We start from the raw sequence: 18,873 nt of genomic DNA, 5'->3' as shown, positions 1-18,873 counted from the left end.
TAGTGGGATAAATGAAGGATAGATTCATTTTGTCATGTCACTAAGTACTCAGATAAAGCCTAGTTCCTGCTTAATATTTACGCTAAGTTATGGTCTCAAATTATCAGCCGATTGAAGATATTTATACTTGATTAACACATGGTAATACTGTGATTTATAGTAAGAAACATATATTTAGTCCTTGTCCCCTTCCCTGTCACAGATTCCCTAAAACTCTTGGAATTTCTGTGATGAAAACTTAAAGGTGTCTTTCATTATCCCAGTGAGGTTTCCTTAGAAAACCTCTAAGGAAGGGAGTTGGTTGCCAAGGAAACCAACCATTTGATTAGAGGGTCCCACCCCCAACTTCAGGGAAGGGAGAGGGGGCTAGAGGTTGAGTTCAGTCACCAGTGACCAATGATTTAAATAATCATGCCTATGTAGTGAAGCCTCCATAAGATCTCAAAGGGATGGAGTTCAGAAAGCTTACGGGTTGATTCTAGAAGAGTGGTGCATTTGGAGAACATGGAAGTCCCCCACCAATTCCCCATACCTTACCCACTGCATCTCTTCCATCTGGCTCCTGAGCTGTATCCTTTTACAATAAACTGGTGATTTATTAGGTAAAATGTTTCTCTGAATTCTGTCAGCCACTCTAGAAAATTAATAAAACTCAACAGAGAGTCATTGAAACCTCCGATCTGTAGCCAATTAGTCAGAAGCATAGGTGACAACCTGAACTTGCAGCTGGCACCTGAATTGGGTGGGGGCAGTCTTATGGGACTAAGCCCTTACCCTGTGAGATCTGATGCTATCTTCAAGTAGATAATGCCAGAATTGAGTTGAATTTTAGGATACCAGGTAGTGTTGAGTGATTGCTTAGTGGTGTGGGGATAAAAAACACACATTGGAATTGGTGACAGAATTGGATCCACCATCACCTTAAATTCAAATGTTTGTTAGTAAACATGTTTTCAATTCTTGCTCCCTACAGAAATTGTATTCTTCTCAAAATTTCCCATTATTTCAGTGACTTACTCCCCCCCCCCCCAATATCCCAAAGAGCTTCTTCCTTCTTTTTTTAATCAAAAGTCTCCAATTTCCCCCCTTGTTTTTCTTACCTCAGTCTTTGGAATAGAGTTCTTGCTAATCCTCCCATCTGTATCTTTTCTGATTTATATAGTACGGTATATTATATTCATCTTCCTAAAATACTGTGTTCATAATTTTAGTACCCTGCCCCAGAACCTTATAGTGATTTTTGTTAGATAAATCTAAACTCATCGATCAGATGTTGGATGGCATTTTTCAGTGAGGTTTCTAATTTTATCTCAATCTCAGTCTCTAAATGATCTAGTAAAATCTTTTCTATGCTAGATTGTTGAATATTTGGTATTCACTCTTTACTATATTCTCTTGTTAGCACTCTTTACCATTCTTAGGATATGTACTTACTCTTTCGACAATATAACTTTAAAAAATGTTTTAAAATATTTTCAAGACTGACTTAGAATTCTATACCAACTTTTTAGGTGGATTCAGATTACAATAATAACAGTGCTTTATAGATAAATAGCATGGTAAATAATTTTCCAAGGCTTTTAATATATATCCCCCGTTTATTTGTCCTATACAGGCCCATAAAATAGATAAGATAGGTGTTATCGTCACTGGTGAATGAGCACCTTGAAACTCAAAGTACAGTTGACCGTTGAACAGCATGAGAGTTAGGGGCACAGACTTCCTACCCATTCAAAAATCTTCATATAGTCCTCGACTCCCCCCAAAACCTCACTACTAATAGCTTACTGCCGACCAGGGCCCTGTTGATAATATAAATCATCAGATAATATTTTGTATGTTATATGTATCATATACTATACTCTAGAGAAAAGGAAATGTTAAGAAAATCATGAAGAAAAGGAAATGAATTACAATGCTATACTGATTTTATTGAAAAAATTCCACGTATGAGTGGACCCATGTGATTCAAACTTGTGTTGTCCAAGGATCAATAGTAGTGTAACCATTTTCTGAAAACCACAAAGCTACTATGGGGGACCCCACTATCCATGGTTTTGCTTTCTTTGCTTTCTGTTACTCTTAGTCAACAAAGTCTAGAAGCAGATGATCCTCTTTCTGACTTATCATCAGCAGGTCAGTATTAGTCTAACTCTACGTCATGATGCCTCCTCCGTCATTCACCTCACTGAATCTCATCACCTAGGCATTGTATCATCTCATATCATCACAAGAAGAAGGATGAGTACAGTACAATATGATACTTTGAAAGAGAGAGAGACTACATTCATATAACTTTTAATACAGTATATTATTATAATTATTCTATTTTATTACTATTCTTGTTAATCTCTTACTGTGCCTAATTTGTAGATTAAACTTTGTCATAGATATATATGTACAGGAAAATCCATAGCATGGAGATGCCTGCATGGCTTAGTGGTTGAGCATCTGCCTTTGGCTCAGGTCATGATCCCGGTGTCCTGAGATCTAACCCTGCATCAGGCTACCCATAGCCTGCTTCTCCCTCTGCCTATGTCTCTGCGTCTCTCTGCGTGTCTCTCATGAATAAATAAAATCTTAAAAAAAAATTAGAAAATCCATAGTATATTTAGGGTTTGGTACTGTCTATGGTTTTAGGCATCCACGGAGGGGTCTTGGAATGTCCCACATGGATAATGGAGGACTACTGCAACAGATGGGTCCTGTGACTCTTGTACTTTTCCACCTCTGAAATTCTCTTGTTCTTGTGTTCTCACTTATAAAATGTAATGTCCTCTCAAGTATCTCCTATATTTCTTATCAGGTAATTTTGTCACTCTGACTCTATTGTGAGCCTGTCTGGAATAGGATGTAACCTAACCTTTTTTATTTCCCATAATCTTGGGCACATAAAGGAGCTCTGTACGTTTTTATATTTACTTATTGCAAGTAAACTATTTACCAGTTAGAAGTAAAGCAATGAGTATGAAATTAATACACATTTATCAAACATTTGTGATTGCCCTTGTTTGGAGATGGGTTGGGAAGAAGAGTATTTGGAAATATGTAGTATTGTTCCGCCTTTTATGGCCGTTCTTGACATATAGATAGGAAAGGAAGTCGAGAGAGAGAGAGAGAGAGAGAGAGAGAGAGAGAGAGAGATTATGTATATATAACATACAGTGTGTACGTTATATATACACACTATATAATCGAGAAGTATAATCTGTATATTACATATAATCTATAATTCTAATATATAATGCATAATATACATATAATTATACATAAAGATTATAAAATGCATATAATCTTTAAAAATTTAATTAAGAAAAAATGCTGCTTGAGAGCTTATTGATCAAGACCATAATAGCTATAGGAGTTTAGAGAACACCATGCAAACTACAGCAGTTAAGGATGACTTAACAAAGGTAGCAAGATTTAAATGTGTTTCACAGGCTAGTTTAGTTCAGAACTATATGAAATTTTAGCATCTTGAGCAATAGATAGAATTTATATAGGGGGTAGGAAGAATAGCATGTCAAGTAAATGAGATTTTTATTATCTAATATAGTAAGATTGTGCTGATTTTGACTATACAGTTAAAATGTGGTGCTAGTGGCAAAAAAAAAAAAAAAGACTGAACAACTAACTTAATATTTTCTTTTTCTGCAGAGGTAAAGTGTAGGATACTCCTGGCTCTTCTTGAATATTCAGGTAATATTTTTCATTATTTTTACTATTTGAAATTATTGTGGCCCATGACCTTGGAAGTCTCATGATACCAAGGCAATTCCTTCAACAAATTAGGTGGAAATACAATCCCTACTTTCTCTAAAGCCTTGCAAAGATTAAAAAAAAATACTTAGTAAAAATACAAAAACTGTTCATCTTCCATTATAGGTACAAACATGGAAACATATATATGTTTATACAGAATATAATTAAAAAGGAGAAAGGAAGGAGATTTTGGTAAAGTTAATTGTACAAATGGGATTTATTGTGAAACTATGTCTAACTTTTGTTTGTAAACAAGGATGTAGGTGGGCTCAGATTCAAGGGATGGAGAAGCAGACCATACTTTGGAAGGAGGGGTCTTTTACAATCTGTCACATCTAGAAAATTTAAATTATAAGTGAATAAATGAGTCGAGTTAACCAGAGGGCTTTTTTGGTTTTTGGCCAGTTTTTGCTTGAATTAAACAAATAGTTGTCTTACTTTTGGACTAATAATAATAACAAAAATATCTGACTTTTTTTAGTTTTACTAATAAGCACGCAGTAGATAGGCCTTGTATAGATTTCCTTGGGTCCTCATAATCACTCTATGAGAACATTATTACTTTTACACAGGTTTAAAGATGAAGAAATTAACTTTCAGATTGATTAATAATAATAACTAGTAAATAGTATTCATTCAACATGTATTTTTGAGCATTTGGAAAATTAGATGCTTTATTGAGTGAATGAATAGTAGGTGGCAGATGAAATTCAAACTTAGTTATGTCAATTCCAGAAGCAGTCCTGGAATGCATTGCTTTATTCGTTAATGTTCAAATAGTATATTTTTGTAGATCCTTATTTTGATTTCAACTTTATTTTTCTATTCCTGTCATGAGTCTCCTTTTTTCTACTTTATTTACTCACTCTTTTTTCTCTCATCTATAGGATGGTACCAGAATGTAGCCAAATTACTCCACATTGTTGGCTGCAGAATTATGCTCTCCACTTGAAAATGGGGCATTTTGTCTGCTAAATATTATTTTTAACTCACTTTTATTCCTATCCTTTTCTCTGTCTAATCTCTCTTTCATTTCTTTGTTGTTATTCCTATCCTTTTCTCTGTCTAATCTCTCTTTCATTTCTTTGTTGTTATTTTTTATTATTATTTCTTTTCCCTACAGTCTCAGGATACTGACTGGGATTACTTGTGTATCCAGAAACTATCTCAGTCTTTTTAGACCAGCTATGGAATTTGAGCTTTTTAAACCATGGAGAGTAAATGAAGTGTTACTATTTTAAAATATGTTTGTAGAAGGTGGGTTTGAGTAGGTGCTTAAATACTGGAGTGAAACAGAAGCCTTTGATAAATAAAACATCCATTTCTTTTGAGTGTATTCCTACTACCAGAGAATTCTTACTCTGTAAAAACAATAAACTGTTACAAAAAAAACAGCTCTCCCTGCCTTTCTTCTTTTGCTAGAAGCTGGAAGCAGCTGTTGTATATCCTGCCATAGTTCTTATTGATAAAAATGAGGAATGAGAATAGTTTTGGGGAAGGATGGACACTTGTGAATTTTGAACAGCTGCATAATTAAAAGAATTGTCAGTTTTTCTTAGGAGTTTGCTTATTTTGGTGTCTGTATTCATCATATGGTTCCTTCCCCATTTAGCAATAGAACTGAGTCCCACTCTGTGCCAGACACCTTCCTAGATGCTGAAGAAAAGAAAAATTATGGGTGCCTTGGTGGCTCAGAGAGTTGAGCATCTGCCTTTAGCTCAGGTCATGATCCCAGGGTCCTGGGCTCAAGTCTATCATCAGAATCTCTGCTCAGTAGGGAGTCTGCTTCTCCCTCTGCCCTTTCCAGCTGCTCATGATCTCTTCTCTCTCTCTCTCTCTCTCTCTCACTCTCTCTCTCTCTCTCTCAAATAAATAAAATATTTTTTAAAAGTTTTTTTTTAAAGAATCACAATAACAATATTGTGCAATTTTACTTTACTAAGTGCTTTATCTTTATCTCATTTATCTTTATTGGAAGTCTTGGTAGAAATATCCCATAATATATGTAGGAATCTGATACCTAGGATTATATGGCTTAAAATGAGTAGAATCGGTAGATGAAAGCAGATGATATGTCTCTAGGTCTATGAGCATCATTCACATTATATGCCACTTCCTCTGTCCTTGATGTGCTGATGGTCTCCTGGGGAACCCAGACATTAAACAAACTCTCACAATGCTGAGTAATTAGTCATCTAGTAGAGGGATACTCCCAGGCCATGGCAGATCAAGAAGTGCATGATACCTACTGAAGGAAAGAGAAAATTTCACAAGGGGAGATTTTATTTTAGGAGTTCAGTGGGTTTCAGAAGTTCAAGGAATTGACTCTTAAGGATGATTTAAAGTTTGCTGGCGGAGAGGGTGGGAATGTGCCCGCAGCCAGAGGTCCCATGGACAAAGGTGTGAGCTCTAAGAACATTTATAAGGGCATTTAACATTTGAGGAACCTGACCAGTTGTGTGTGGCTCAAAGAGGAGAGGTCTGTACAGCCAGGGTTCTGGCTACTTTCAGATACATTGTTTTCTTATCTTATAACAAGCCTGGGAAGATTATTGCTGGTGTAGGGGATGAATGAAGGGAAACAATGCATTTATAAACTGTCAGCATGACTTGAGGATAGATCATAAGGAGTTCTTTCTGCCACTCTGATTTTTTTACCTTTATTATTCACTGGGAGGTGATAATGTGTCAAAGTTACTTGAAAAACTCAATATGATGTGCATATTAAAGTCTATGCAAACAAGTCATTTACTCTGTTGGAGTAGCAAAGCACAACTAAAAACCACCTCATGAAGTAGTAAGAAGTTATAAAGTGCTTTTCATTTGAAAATATGTTGGTTTGAAATTTAAATGGCAGTGTGTTCCAGGGCATCTTGCATATCAAATTCTGCTACTCTAAGCATAGACATGACCGAGGCTTCACCTTGGATACCTTTATACCCTCAGTAATTGGTGCTATGTTTAATTCTTGTGGTATATTCAATGTGAAAAGTTAAAAAATTTAATGAAAAAATACAACTTTTATATGATCAGCTCTGACTTGATAGTGAAGTTGAATGAAAATTTTCTTTGGCTTAAAATGCATATAGATAAAATAGTAGAATGTGAATAAACATTTAAGTATTCTTTTCCAAGGGTAAAAAAAAGAGAAGAAATTTGGGCATTACTTCTCAAAAGCAATTTGAAGATAATTATTTCTACTAGTGGCAAAGCTACTAACCCTCATGATCTCTTCTAAGTTTTCAGTGGAACTGGATTTTTCCTTCTCTGGACCTTAGCTTTCCATTCTTGATATAAGACATTTCTTTCCAATTCAGTTTTGATTATGAAATTATTCTCAGGTTATAGGTGGGAGTATTTCTGCCCAAACTACTGAAGTATTTTTTAAAATTTCCTCAGATTTTCTGCTTTATTATAGAACAACAGAAAACAAAGCAAAACTGTGCAAGAAAGATATAGGGCTATTTTATTTAGTTTCTATCTTGAATCTCAACACTGTAGCTACACATTTGGGCTAACAAGCTGTCTGAATTATCCTTTTAGGTCATACTAAATCCAGGCATTTCAAGCTAATTTCAAACTAAATCCATCTCATTTCAGAGAATGAGCTCATATATTTTCATTTCACTTAATTTGTTAGTTGCTCTACTCATTCATTATTTTCATTTACTAATGCAGTGAATAGTTGTTGAATGTTTACACTTTGTTAGAAATTGTGCACAACAAAATAGGTGTTTTGCTTTTTTCTTAATTAAGAATTGGACAAAGTTTTTTCCCACTTTAGCTATTTTACAGTTACCTATAAAACACTCTTTTCCATCTATTTGAATGAGACACATGGTATATAATTACTTAAAGGAAATGTCTACCACATGTTATTGATTAAATTAATAAGTTGAATCATATGGGATTGCCATATTCAACCATTTTGACCTAGTAAAGGAACAAGTTTGTGTAGATCAACATAATAAATGAAGATTTTCATTATAAAATTAAATATTTTAAATATTTAATCCTTTTTCTAATAAAATTGTCAAGAGTAGCTTTTACTAACAGGGAAATTAAGTAACACACAGAAAGTATATTGTGTGTTCAGATGCTTTTGATGGTTATTAAAATCATATGTTCATTGTTCTTGGTAAACAACTTAAAAATAATGCCTTTTTATCAATAAAGCAAGAACTCATGGCAACATTTATGTCCGTTTTACACACTTATAATGACAGTACTTCTTCACTTCATAAAATTCTGAGCCCTTGAGATATCCAACACACTTTTGAGACTGAGTATTTTTGCTTTTATTGTTCATCTGGTACAAGTGACTTTTCAATGTACAGAATGTATGGCTTATGGCTTTTTTTTTTTTATGTAGTTCATGGAGTTTGTATATATTCAAGTTTTTATATATTCAAAAATGCAAAGAGGTGAATCTCTGTGATCATGTTCTCAGAGGCAAGCTTCTTTTCACTTGAAAAAAAAAAAACAAAAACAAAAACAAAAAAAACTGTGGCCCAAGAGTGGCCATTCACAGGGTAAACAGACCTTCAAGGTGAGTCCATCAAAACTCCACCAATTGCAGAAGAAGAATCCTGATGAAATCAGTTTATGTTAATACTGTAAATGCATTACTTATTTCAAAGAAATGTAAGAATTTATAAACTGGATTTGTTTATTTATTTTTATTTTTATTTTTTTGGATTTGTTTATAACACATGAAGTCTAATAGGTAAATCCAAGAGTCCGAATTTACTTACTGTTACCATCAGACATCAATACTCTTTCCCGATGTGCATTTCACCTTAATATTTAAGTAAGTTTATTAGATAATTTTTAAAAATTTATTATTAAAAATGTATTTCATTGACAACACAAACTGAAAAATTGGACTTTGAGTTTCCTTTAGGAAGTATCATGTAACAAATACAAATTCCATCAAAATTTGGTGTTTAATGTTTTCTAAAAAGCATATTTGCTAAGGTATCTGTGCTCATTAGAAGAGCTCAAATTCACATTTTTCACATGGGTTGAGTGTAGTGAAAGGATGAAACAATGGCAAACATAGATGCTTAATGAATTGGTGTTATTTGCCTGTGACATTTTTCAAAACTGTCTTTATGTTCTCCTGGGTTACAGACAGTGAGACACAGCTCCGAAGAGACATGGTTTTCTGCCAGAGTCTTGTGGCCACAGTCTGTGCCTTCTCCGAGCAGCTCATGGCAGCCTTAAACCAGATGTTTGACAACAGCAAAGACAATGAGATGGACACGGGGGAAGCCAGCAGAAGATGGCTGGACCAGATAGCAAATGCAGGTGTTCTTTTCCACTTTCAATCACTCCTGTCACCAAACTTGGTAAGGAATCACAGTGCCTCCCACTGTGTGTGTCAACAGTACTATATACTATACGTTGTAACATATTCCCAAATAAGAAGTGGTTATTCGTTGTGGGTCAGTAGTCAGTCAGATACTTTAAAAGAACATATTTTTCCATGGACAAATATGGTTTTAGTAAGTATATAGAAGATATTCCTTCTTTCTTGATTTTTATTTATTCTCCGGATGCTAAAAGCTGAGAAAGCCTCCATCTGTTCCTAATTCCTGTGTCCCTAAGCACTGACTGAAAAAGATCATCGGAGGGGAAAGGGGTTTCTGCTGTGGTTCCTTATTTCCAGTCAGGAAGAAACAGCCTGCCGTGAAACCCAGGCTCCCACACAGGTTTATATTCGGGAGCATGCCCGATAGACAGGATCTGACAACTTGTGTGCCATACTGTCTGACAGTCTGTTTAAAACTTGGGTATGTTCAGTGAATTTATTTCCTTTCTTTGTATGCATGTTTGTCCTGTTAATTCTGAGAATATTCCATATTTATGCATCAGTTTCCCACAGTCCTTACAAGGAAAGCACCTCAAGATATTTGATAAATAAAAGTGGCTTATTACATATCCTTTCTGTGGTTCTGATAGTTGTCGTGATGTTTAAAGGCAAACATGTTCACTTATACATAAACTTGAAGTACTCATTAAATAGAATTGTGATTTTAAACCCGAAATGCTGTCACCTGTTAAAGTATACATAGAAAATGTGACTACCGAGTAACAGGTTGAGTTTTTAAACACATGTAAGTGACTTTATATATCAAAATAGTTTTGTAATGGTAATAAAAATAGGGAGGTAATTGCAGTACTGCACAGTCATAAAAGGTTCTGGAATGATAAGGTAAGGAATTCCACCTCAGTGTACTTCAGAGAAACAGAATTAGATGCTTTTGAATCTAACATCCTATCCTTACATAAGATAGGAAGTCCACTTTCTAACACATGGTAGCATTAAGTGCCTATTGAATGAGTGAATGAATGAGGCTTCATTCCTGTTCTACTCCTACTTTAAAACTGCCGTTGTTTAATCAAGTGCTGGTACTTCTACTTTGTTTGCGATGCCAAGGAATGGCAGAAAGTATTTGTAATTTATATATCTGATAAGCAACTTCTATCCGGACTCTAGAAAGAATTCTTAAAACTTAAAACTATAAAAAGAAAGCTCAATTAGAAAGCACAAAAAGGATTTGAATAGGTATTTCTCCAAAAAAGATGTAAAATGACCAAAAAGCGCATGGAAAGATAACATAATTAGCCATTGGGGAAATGTAACTCAACACTACAATGAGGTAGTATAACACTTGGGATGTGGATAGGTATAATCCAAAAGATAATTGCAAGTGTTGAGAAGGAGAAATTGTAACCTTCATAATTGCTGGTGGGAAGGCAAAAATAAAAAATTGCCATTTTTTTATTTCAAGAATTTTTAAATTAAGAGTAGTTGACTAAATTAAAAAAAAAAAAAAAAAAAAAAGGGATCCCTGGGTGGCGCAGCGGTTTGGCGCCTGCCTTTGGCCCAGGGCGCGATCCTGGAGACCCGGGATCGAATCCCATGTCGGGCTCCCGGTGCATGGAGCCTGCTTCTCCCTCTGCCTATGTCTCTGCCTCTCTCTCTCTCTCTCTCTCTCTCTCTCTGTGACTATCATAAATTAAAAAAAAAAAAAGAGTAGTTGACACACAATGTTACATTGGTTTTGAGTGTACAGCATAGTGATTTAACTTCTCTATATGTTCTGCTGCGCTCACCACAAGTGTAGCTATCATTTGTCAACCATACAACACCATTACCGTGTCATTGACTATATTCCCTATGCTGTCATTTTTATTTATTTATTTTTTCCTTAGGCTGTTCCTTTTATTCTCATGATTTATTCATTCTGCAACTGGAAGCCCACATCATTCACTCCCCTTTATCCATTTTGCCCATCCCACCACCTCCTTCCTTTTAGCAACCATCAGTTTGTTCTGGTATTTATAGTCTGATTCTTTGTTTTGTTTGTTTATTCATTTTGTTCTTTAGATTACACACATGAGTAAAATCATATGGTATTTGTTTTTCTCAGCCTGACTTATTTCACTTAGCATTATACTCTCTAGATTCATCCCTGTTATCACAGACAGCAAGCTCTCATCTTTTTTATGACTAATATTCCAGTGTGTATGTGTGTGTGCACGTGCATGAATGTGTGTGTGCTTGTGTGCGTGCATATGTGTATTATATACATCCCATCTTCTTTATCCATTTGTCTAGTGATGGATGCTGACATCAGTGCAGCCATTTTGGAAAACAGTTTGGCACTTCTTCAAAATGTTAAACACAGAATTCCTATATTACCCAGAAATTCTACTCCTATGTAATATCCAAGAGAAATGAAAACTTATATTTGCATAAAATCTTGAACACAAATATTCTTAGCAAGACTATTCATAATAGCTTAAAAATAGTAACAGCCCAAATGTCCCTGAAGTGCTAAGTGGATTAATGAGTTGTGGTACAGCCATACAATAAAATATTATTCAGCCATAAAAGGAGAATGGAAAACTGACACATGCTACACCATGGACAGACCTTGAAAAATTATACTGAGTGAAGTAAGACAGTTGCAAAAGACTATATATTATCTGGGTCCATTATTATGATATATATGAAATAGGCAAATTTCAGAGACTAAAAATAGACCAATGGTTGCCTGGGGCTAAGGACTGGGGAAAGGGGTGTGGGGAATGGGTGCTAATGGGTATGGAGTTTCTTTATGTGGCAGTGCAAGTATTTCTAAAATTAGATTATGCTTGTAGTTGTGCAACTCTGTGAATATACTAAAAACCCCAAGCTATACACTTTAAATGGTGAATTTTGTAGTATGTGAATTATATCTCAAGAAACTTTTTTTCTTACTCTTTTGAAACCTTTAACTTCGTTTAAAGAATTGATTAAAAAAAATCCAAAGGTTGCTTTACAGAAAAGTCAAAGAAACCCGTATTTTTTTCTGCCTCTGTAATAAGCATATAAAAGCCTCCTGGGAATGTAGAAGTTCTGTGGGAGGTGGAGATGCTGGCAGTGTGTGTGTGTCCCTGAGCTCTGAGCACAGTCCATAGTCACTTGGTATCACTTTAGCCACATCTGCTGAAGCATCATAGCTTGCACCATATCAGTCAGAGGCCCACCTGTTTGGAATATTTCTTCCTTGTGTGTATTCTTCTTAATTGGGAAAAATGCTGATTCTTCAGTCCTGGCCTTCCAATTCCAGGTTCATGGCATACTCTTGTTGCTTCAAAGGACTTTAAAAAAATAGCAGTTTACTAAATATTTATCCAGTACTTATTATGTACCATGCACTACGTTAAGTACCAAACCAAGGCTCAAAGGTGATGATTCTCTTAACTTTTTGGTTTCCATGCTAAATATCTTTGGGATCTGGGGTTGCTTTGGTGATTCTTTTTCACATAGTGGGCATTCTTTACTATCTCTTTCACCCTCTGTTCATGCTGCCAAAAAATATGACTATAAGCTTACAGCAATTTTCAAAAATATATATAAAACAGGGCACCTTGGTGGCTCAATTGGTTAAGACCAACTCTTGGTCTCAGCATAGGTCTTGATCTCAGGGTCATGAGTTCAAGCCCTTTGTTGGATTCCATGCTGGGGTTGGAGTCTACTTTAAAAAAAAAAAAAGTGTATAAAGCAGTTAAAACGATTATTTAAAAGGGTCATTGATATTCTTAAGGAAACAGTTGTTACATTTAAAAGATAAGCTTGTGTATGATAAAGCTAATTATTCTTTCATCATGCACAAAACTGCTGCTAGGGAGGCCAAAATGTAGTACTAGAAAGATAGTATTGCTGAGACATGGGCTGAACTTGTTACCACCTTCCCTGCCTCAGCTGTAAAATAATATGCCATTAGAATGAGAGGAGTGATTAAAAGATATCAGATTGCATAGTCACAGGATTCTAGATTAAGGCACTATAAAGGCAAGTAAGATAAAAATGATTCTTATCCCTAAGATCTTTGGAAGGAAAATCATTGCGTACATGCAAATTGCTTTTATCACAGCTATAAAAGGGTGCAAATTGAATAATGCATAGGTTACCTTATTGTAAAACAGGATGGCAACTATGTACTGTAGCCTTTCAATAAAACAATATTCTTGCCTTCTAGCTGTTACATTTTTAAGATTATAGAAGTTTAGAGGCACATAGCATGCTTATTGTCTACATACTTATTTGTGTTAGAAATCAATATGGTTTGAATCTAGCTACCAAATAGACTGAAGAGTTGTGTAGAGCCATTTAGATAATCTAAAAGGAAAATATTAAACCATAAAAGAGACTTGTAACTTTGAGGGATTTGTTAATTTCATTTTCCACAGTAAATTCTTAGGTAAGCATTGATAATTTGGTTTCATGTAAATAAAACACAAGTGAAGCTACTTAAGATCTGGAGATGTGATGTTATGTTCTATCCTATACAATCTTATCATATCATGTATTATTTTCTTTCCTTTTAGACAGATGAACAAGCCATGCTAGAAGACACACTGGTTGCACTATTTGATTTGGAAAAGGTTTCTTTCTACTTTAAACCATCAGAAGAGGAGCCATTGGTTGCAAGTAAGTAGTTAAAAATGTTTCCTAGGTGTTTCATAGAATTCTTTTGGCATCAAACAACAACATATACCATAACTTTGATACTAATATATTTAATATACAGTTCAAATTGTTTTATATAAAATGTTATATTTAGGGTAAATAATAACCAACTGTGGAAGTGACAGAAAATATATATAATTTAAAACTACAGATAATTCTAAACTTTTATTTTTATCTATCAGTTTGGCCTCTAAAACTTTTCTTGAGTGTGTGCATCAAATTCTTTGCAAGCAAGATTTTTTTTCTATTACTGTGATAAAATATACATACCATAAAGTTTACCATTTAACCAGTTTTCAAAGTACAATTCACTGGCATTAAGTACCTTTACAATGTTGTATAACTATTTCCACCACCCATCTCCAGAACTTTTTCACCTATGGAACAGAAGCTCCATACTCATTACACAATAAGTCCCCATTCTTCTTAGGGCCAAGAAGAAAGAGAAAAAACCTAAATTATGTCACATTGTGTAAAATTTAGATCTTTACCGACTGAGAAATACATAATTATTTGATTTGGCAATAATGGATAAAATTTATAATTCAGAGGGTGTAAACATATATTCTACATTTTTCCTAACTTAACAGGGAAAATTAACAATCATTACATCTGAGTGTCAAATTTTAATGTGTATAAATATATTATCTGTCTTGATTCATTTATTCATCCCATACAGTTTCCAAGATGGCAAAACCTTTCCCGTGTTGTTTGCTTTTGTATCTCCAGCACCCAAGAGAGTGCTTAGAACGAAAAAGGCAATATTGTTTTTCAAGGAAATGAATGAACAAATATCAATTAAGTGTGTACAGTCAGCAGGCAAAATGGTTTTATGGTTATAAAAATAGAAGGAAAAACAAACTTGGTGTGAAGAATAAAGGAGAGACTTTCCGCAGAACATAGTTGTAACTAATATGGCAAAGAAGTTACTTTATGAATTGAATTGAAGGACTGAAAAGTATCCCTTCAATTTCCCAGTTTGCCATCATGAAGCCTAACAAAGGGAATGTTTTAGAAGCATACATTCAGAGAAATAGCAATATCCAGGTTTTAATCTTTATACATTGCTGCAAGTTATCATTATTTATCTACCATTTCAACATTGTTAAGAATAGGTTTAAAATGTATCTATGAACCCAAGAAATCTTGAGCAGTTTGTTATTTATTTATTTTCTGTCTCTTGTTTTTTTCTAAGTTGTGAAGGTCCTATGTAGTACATAAGGTAGACAATGTGAGCTTCTTCAGGGCTGGGAAAGGTTCTCATTTATTTCCATATTTCTAATGTGTACTATGATAAATAGGGACCCAATAAATATTCATTCAATGCATGATCTGATTTAAGAATGATAAGCATTCATTCATTCATCAAAAATGCCTTAAATGCCTACTCATGGCCAAGTGCAATTCTAGGTGTTGAATACAGTAGAGTACTAAGCAAATATATCTCTCTTGGAACTGATATTCAAATGGGGAGAGATAAATAATACACAACATAAATAATTTGAACATAAACTAGAAGACAATAATATGAATGTCTGAAGGGAAATAGAAGAGAACAATGGATAGCAATGCAGGGACAGGTGAGAAGTTGCAAATATTTAACAAGCTAGGAAAGCCTTATCAACAAGGAGAGCAAAGACCTGAAGGGGTGGAGAGGTATTTGGAAGAGGGATGTCCCAGATTCTCTCAGGATAGCAAGGAAGCCTGGGTGGCTGGAGCAGCATGAGCGAGGATAAAGAGCAGGGGATGGGAACAGAGAGGAGGCCAGACCATTGGAAGAACTCCTGTCTAGTTAAGCCATGGTGCAGAGGAATGACATGAACTGACTAATTTTTTTTTTAAGATTTTACTTATTTGTTCATGAGAGACACAGAGAGAGACAGACACAAGCAGAGGGATTAGCAGGCTTCACGCAGGGAGCCTGACGTGGGACTCGATCCCGGGTCTCCAGGACCACACCCTGGGCTGAAGGCTGCACTAAATCGCTGAGCCACCTGGGCTGCCCTGATCTGACTTATATATTGAAGGCTGACTCTGACTGCTGGGTTGAATAGAGGATTACTGGGGATAAGGACAGAAACAGAGCGACCAGTTACGAAGCTGCTACAGTGACCCAGGTTGAAAGATGATGGTGATGGTGACTTGACCTTGTGGGTAGCTGTGGGGATGGTAACAGTTGACTCTGTATGTATTAAATTATGAAGCTAGACAGAACAGAATTTTATTAAAATTTCATCTTCACTGATAAATGATAAAGAATGAGAACATGAATACAATGTTAAGGACTTGGATTATATTCAAGAGAGAACTTGGTAAAGGGGATTAATTCATAAGGATAATATTATTTGAACAAATTGTATGGTCTTCTGTGGGCATGTATAAAGTAGAATACATTTTCATTTAATTTAATAATGTAGGCATAATTTTGCCGGAGGCAGCAAAACTCTGTTTTCACAACATAACCTGCTTTTTCTTTTAAATTTTGCTTGAGGACCCATAAGCTCACAGGAGTACTGTTTTCCGTAGTTCAAATATGACATTACTGGTGAATGGTCTGTTGAACAAGCAGGCAAGGGACCTGGGTTATAAGCTCTATAAAATATTTACTTATTGCATAGCTACCATGAGAGATTTAACTTCGGCACATTGAAAAATAAAGATTAAAGATTAAATAATTAAGACCATATAAGTAATATTAGTATGTACACGTATGTGTATCTGTGACAAACATAAAAATTCATATATATTTTTTAAGTGTTTCCCTGAAGCATACCCTCAACTTCTGAGAAAACAGATCCCTAATGAAAGGTCACTTCTGTGTACATTACTAGATATTCCAAGCAAGTTCCTAACAGCGATGACAGGAATGTAGTTATCCTTTTAAGTTGATTCAGGAAAGAAGAGAATTTTTCAATACCCAAATGTCATCACATCTTATTTAAATGATGTAAGGAAACTAGAGCTTTATTATTAATTGCATATGATTTGATCTTTCTGTGAGCTTAGAAGCAGAGGAGTCAGATGCAAATTAATTTGCATCACTATAGCAAAGACTAGTTTGGCTGCGTGTGTCTTTGAGGGAAGGACCCAGTACAGACGGGAGGAAACATGAAGATGTAAAGAGAACACTGGCTTTAAAGATAAGAAACTTGAATTCCAACCCTGCACCCCTCTCATCCGCAAACGGGAGAATGCTAGCTTTCCTGACTCACGGGGCTTTCAGAAGATAATGTATTTGAAATTCTCTGGCATTATATGAGGCTTATAGTAGTATGCAGTAAATACTTGAATCCATCCTCCTCACTTTATTACTCTATTCTTTTTAAAAAGCTGTATTTAGCATTTCTCATAGTCATATTTTTTGCATTAAAGAATAATGAGATTCTGAAGAAATATGGCATGCCAAGCACGTAGAACTCAAATGTCTTGATTGAAGACATTTTATTTTCCTTGAAAAAATAATTATTAAGTATAAACACCATACCAGATACTGAACTAAGTTCTGGAGATACAGGAGTGACTAAATAAAATAAGGACCCTGTTGGCATGCAGCTTAGAAACTAGTGAGAGATACAAAGGGATAGATGGGGAATGTCCCCAGTACAGTACAGGGGAAGTATGGGATCCTTCCTATGCCATATTATGTAATTAGTGAAGGAGGAATAAGTAAGCTAAATGATTAGGCTGTATAAAACAATATATTTTATAGAAAATCTTCCTGTTTTTGGAGAAGAATGATAGCAGATCTCCCCCTCCCCCCCACACACACACACACCTTTTATGGTGATACAGGTAATTTTACTATAGTGATTAGGAGAATGGATATTTTTGAGCTTCGACTCTTTCCATTGTACCTGGAACTGTGGATGCCATGGTGAATAGGACAGACATGTCCCAATCATGAAGGAGCTCACAGCCTATTTGGAAGAAAACAAAGGAAGAATCAACAGCATAGATGGTTAGGGCCATGATAAATCCAGTGCAGGAAATAAGCAATATATGAAGAGTGAGGGTAAAGTGGCTTTTTAAGGAGTCAACAGGGAAGGGCTCTTAGCAGAAATAGCTTTTAAACTGAAATCCAAAGGACCAGCAAGACCCAACCCTGCAGAGGGTCAAGGAAGAGCAATTCAGGCAAAGGGAACTAACAACTTCTTAGAGACTTATTTCCAAACTCATTCAGTGATGGAGGACCATGTTTACAGGGATGGGATGCTGCTGCTGAAATTCCTCTTGAGAATTAATCCCTCTGTAGGGTGGGACCAGAAACCTTTTCCTCATGCAATAATATTTTTGATGCCTTTACTCATTACATATTCCTAATCATCAGGTTTGTTTTTCATAGTAGATGAATTTCCACAAATAAGAGACAGCAATCTTCAGCTCCACATTATTATGCACTTTTATAGGTATAACAGTTACTTTGAGAGAAAGTCTTCATTCTTTCACTCTCAGTTTTAACTTCATTTTAAATTTAATATACTTGATAATTTTCGGTCATTCTCCGCTTCTTAGTTCCTGATATAGCATCTTTATTTGTTGTTATTCCTATAATATGGAACTCCTACTGTTGTGTTATTTTCCTTTCAAAACCATCATCCATTTGATAACAGAGATTGGCCACATTGGTGCCAAAGAATAAAGGAATGGAATTCTAAAAATTGAATATAAATGAAATTCATTGAATGAAAAAGAGAACTAGAAGATCCGAATTCTTAGTATATACACATCGGTATTTTCTTTAGTGTTCATGCATCCTTTTTCTTTATTATACGGCCAGGGGAAAACAGGATTTTCCCAATCATTAAAATCCAGTTAATTTCTAAGTCTTCAACTGAGAAATAATGCTCTTTTTCCTAAACCAAAATCCTTTATGCCTCCCTTAAAAATGTAGAAACAAAAATAAAATAGGCGCTTATTATATGACATAAAAGAAACTTGTAGATGTTAATACAATATCTCTGCTATTGATACACAAAATTAGATTCATTTAATTAAAAACCTGGAATCTCCATTCATTAATAGTATTTAACCTTGAACTCTGCCTTTACATATAATTTTATTCAAGAAACAGGTTAGAGGGGCGC

The 18,873-nt window shown here is 35.0% G+C and overlaps 1 protein-coding gene across 1 annotated transcript in view; it reads left to right on the top strand.

The window, feature by feature from the left end:
• PREX2 (phosphatidylinositol-3,4,5-trisphosphate dependent Rac exchange factor 2) overlaps positions 1 to 18,873 on the top strand; it is a 281,233-nt gene that overhangs the window by 181,860 nt on the left and 80,500 nt on the right. Inside the window, exons 31-33 of the mRNA XM_077876670.1 lie at positions 3,658 to 3,699; positions 8,896 to 9,113; positions 13,648 to 13,750. Coding sequence (XP_077732796.1) covers positions 3,658 to 3,699; positions 8,896 to 9,113; positions 13,648 to 13,750 — 363 coding nt within the window. The remainder of the gene's footprint in view (positions 1 to 3,657; positions 3,700 to 8,895; positions 9,114 to 13,647; positions 13,751 to 18,873) is intronic.

Source organism: Canis aureus, chromosome 28 (assembly GCF_053574225.1).
Source record: "Canis aureus isolate CA01 chromosome 28, VMU_Caureus_v.1.0, whole genome shotgun sequence".
Taxonomy (NCBI): domain Eukaryota; kingdom Metazoa; phylum Chordata; class Mammalia; order Carnivora; family Canidae; genus Canis; species Canis aureus.
The sequence above is the reverse complement of the archived record's forward strand: the minus strand, read 5'-3'. Positions and strand labels throughout refer to the sequence as shown.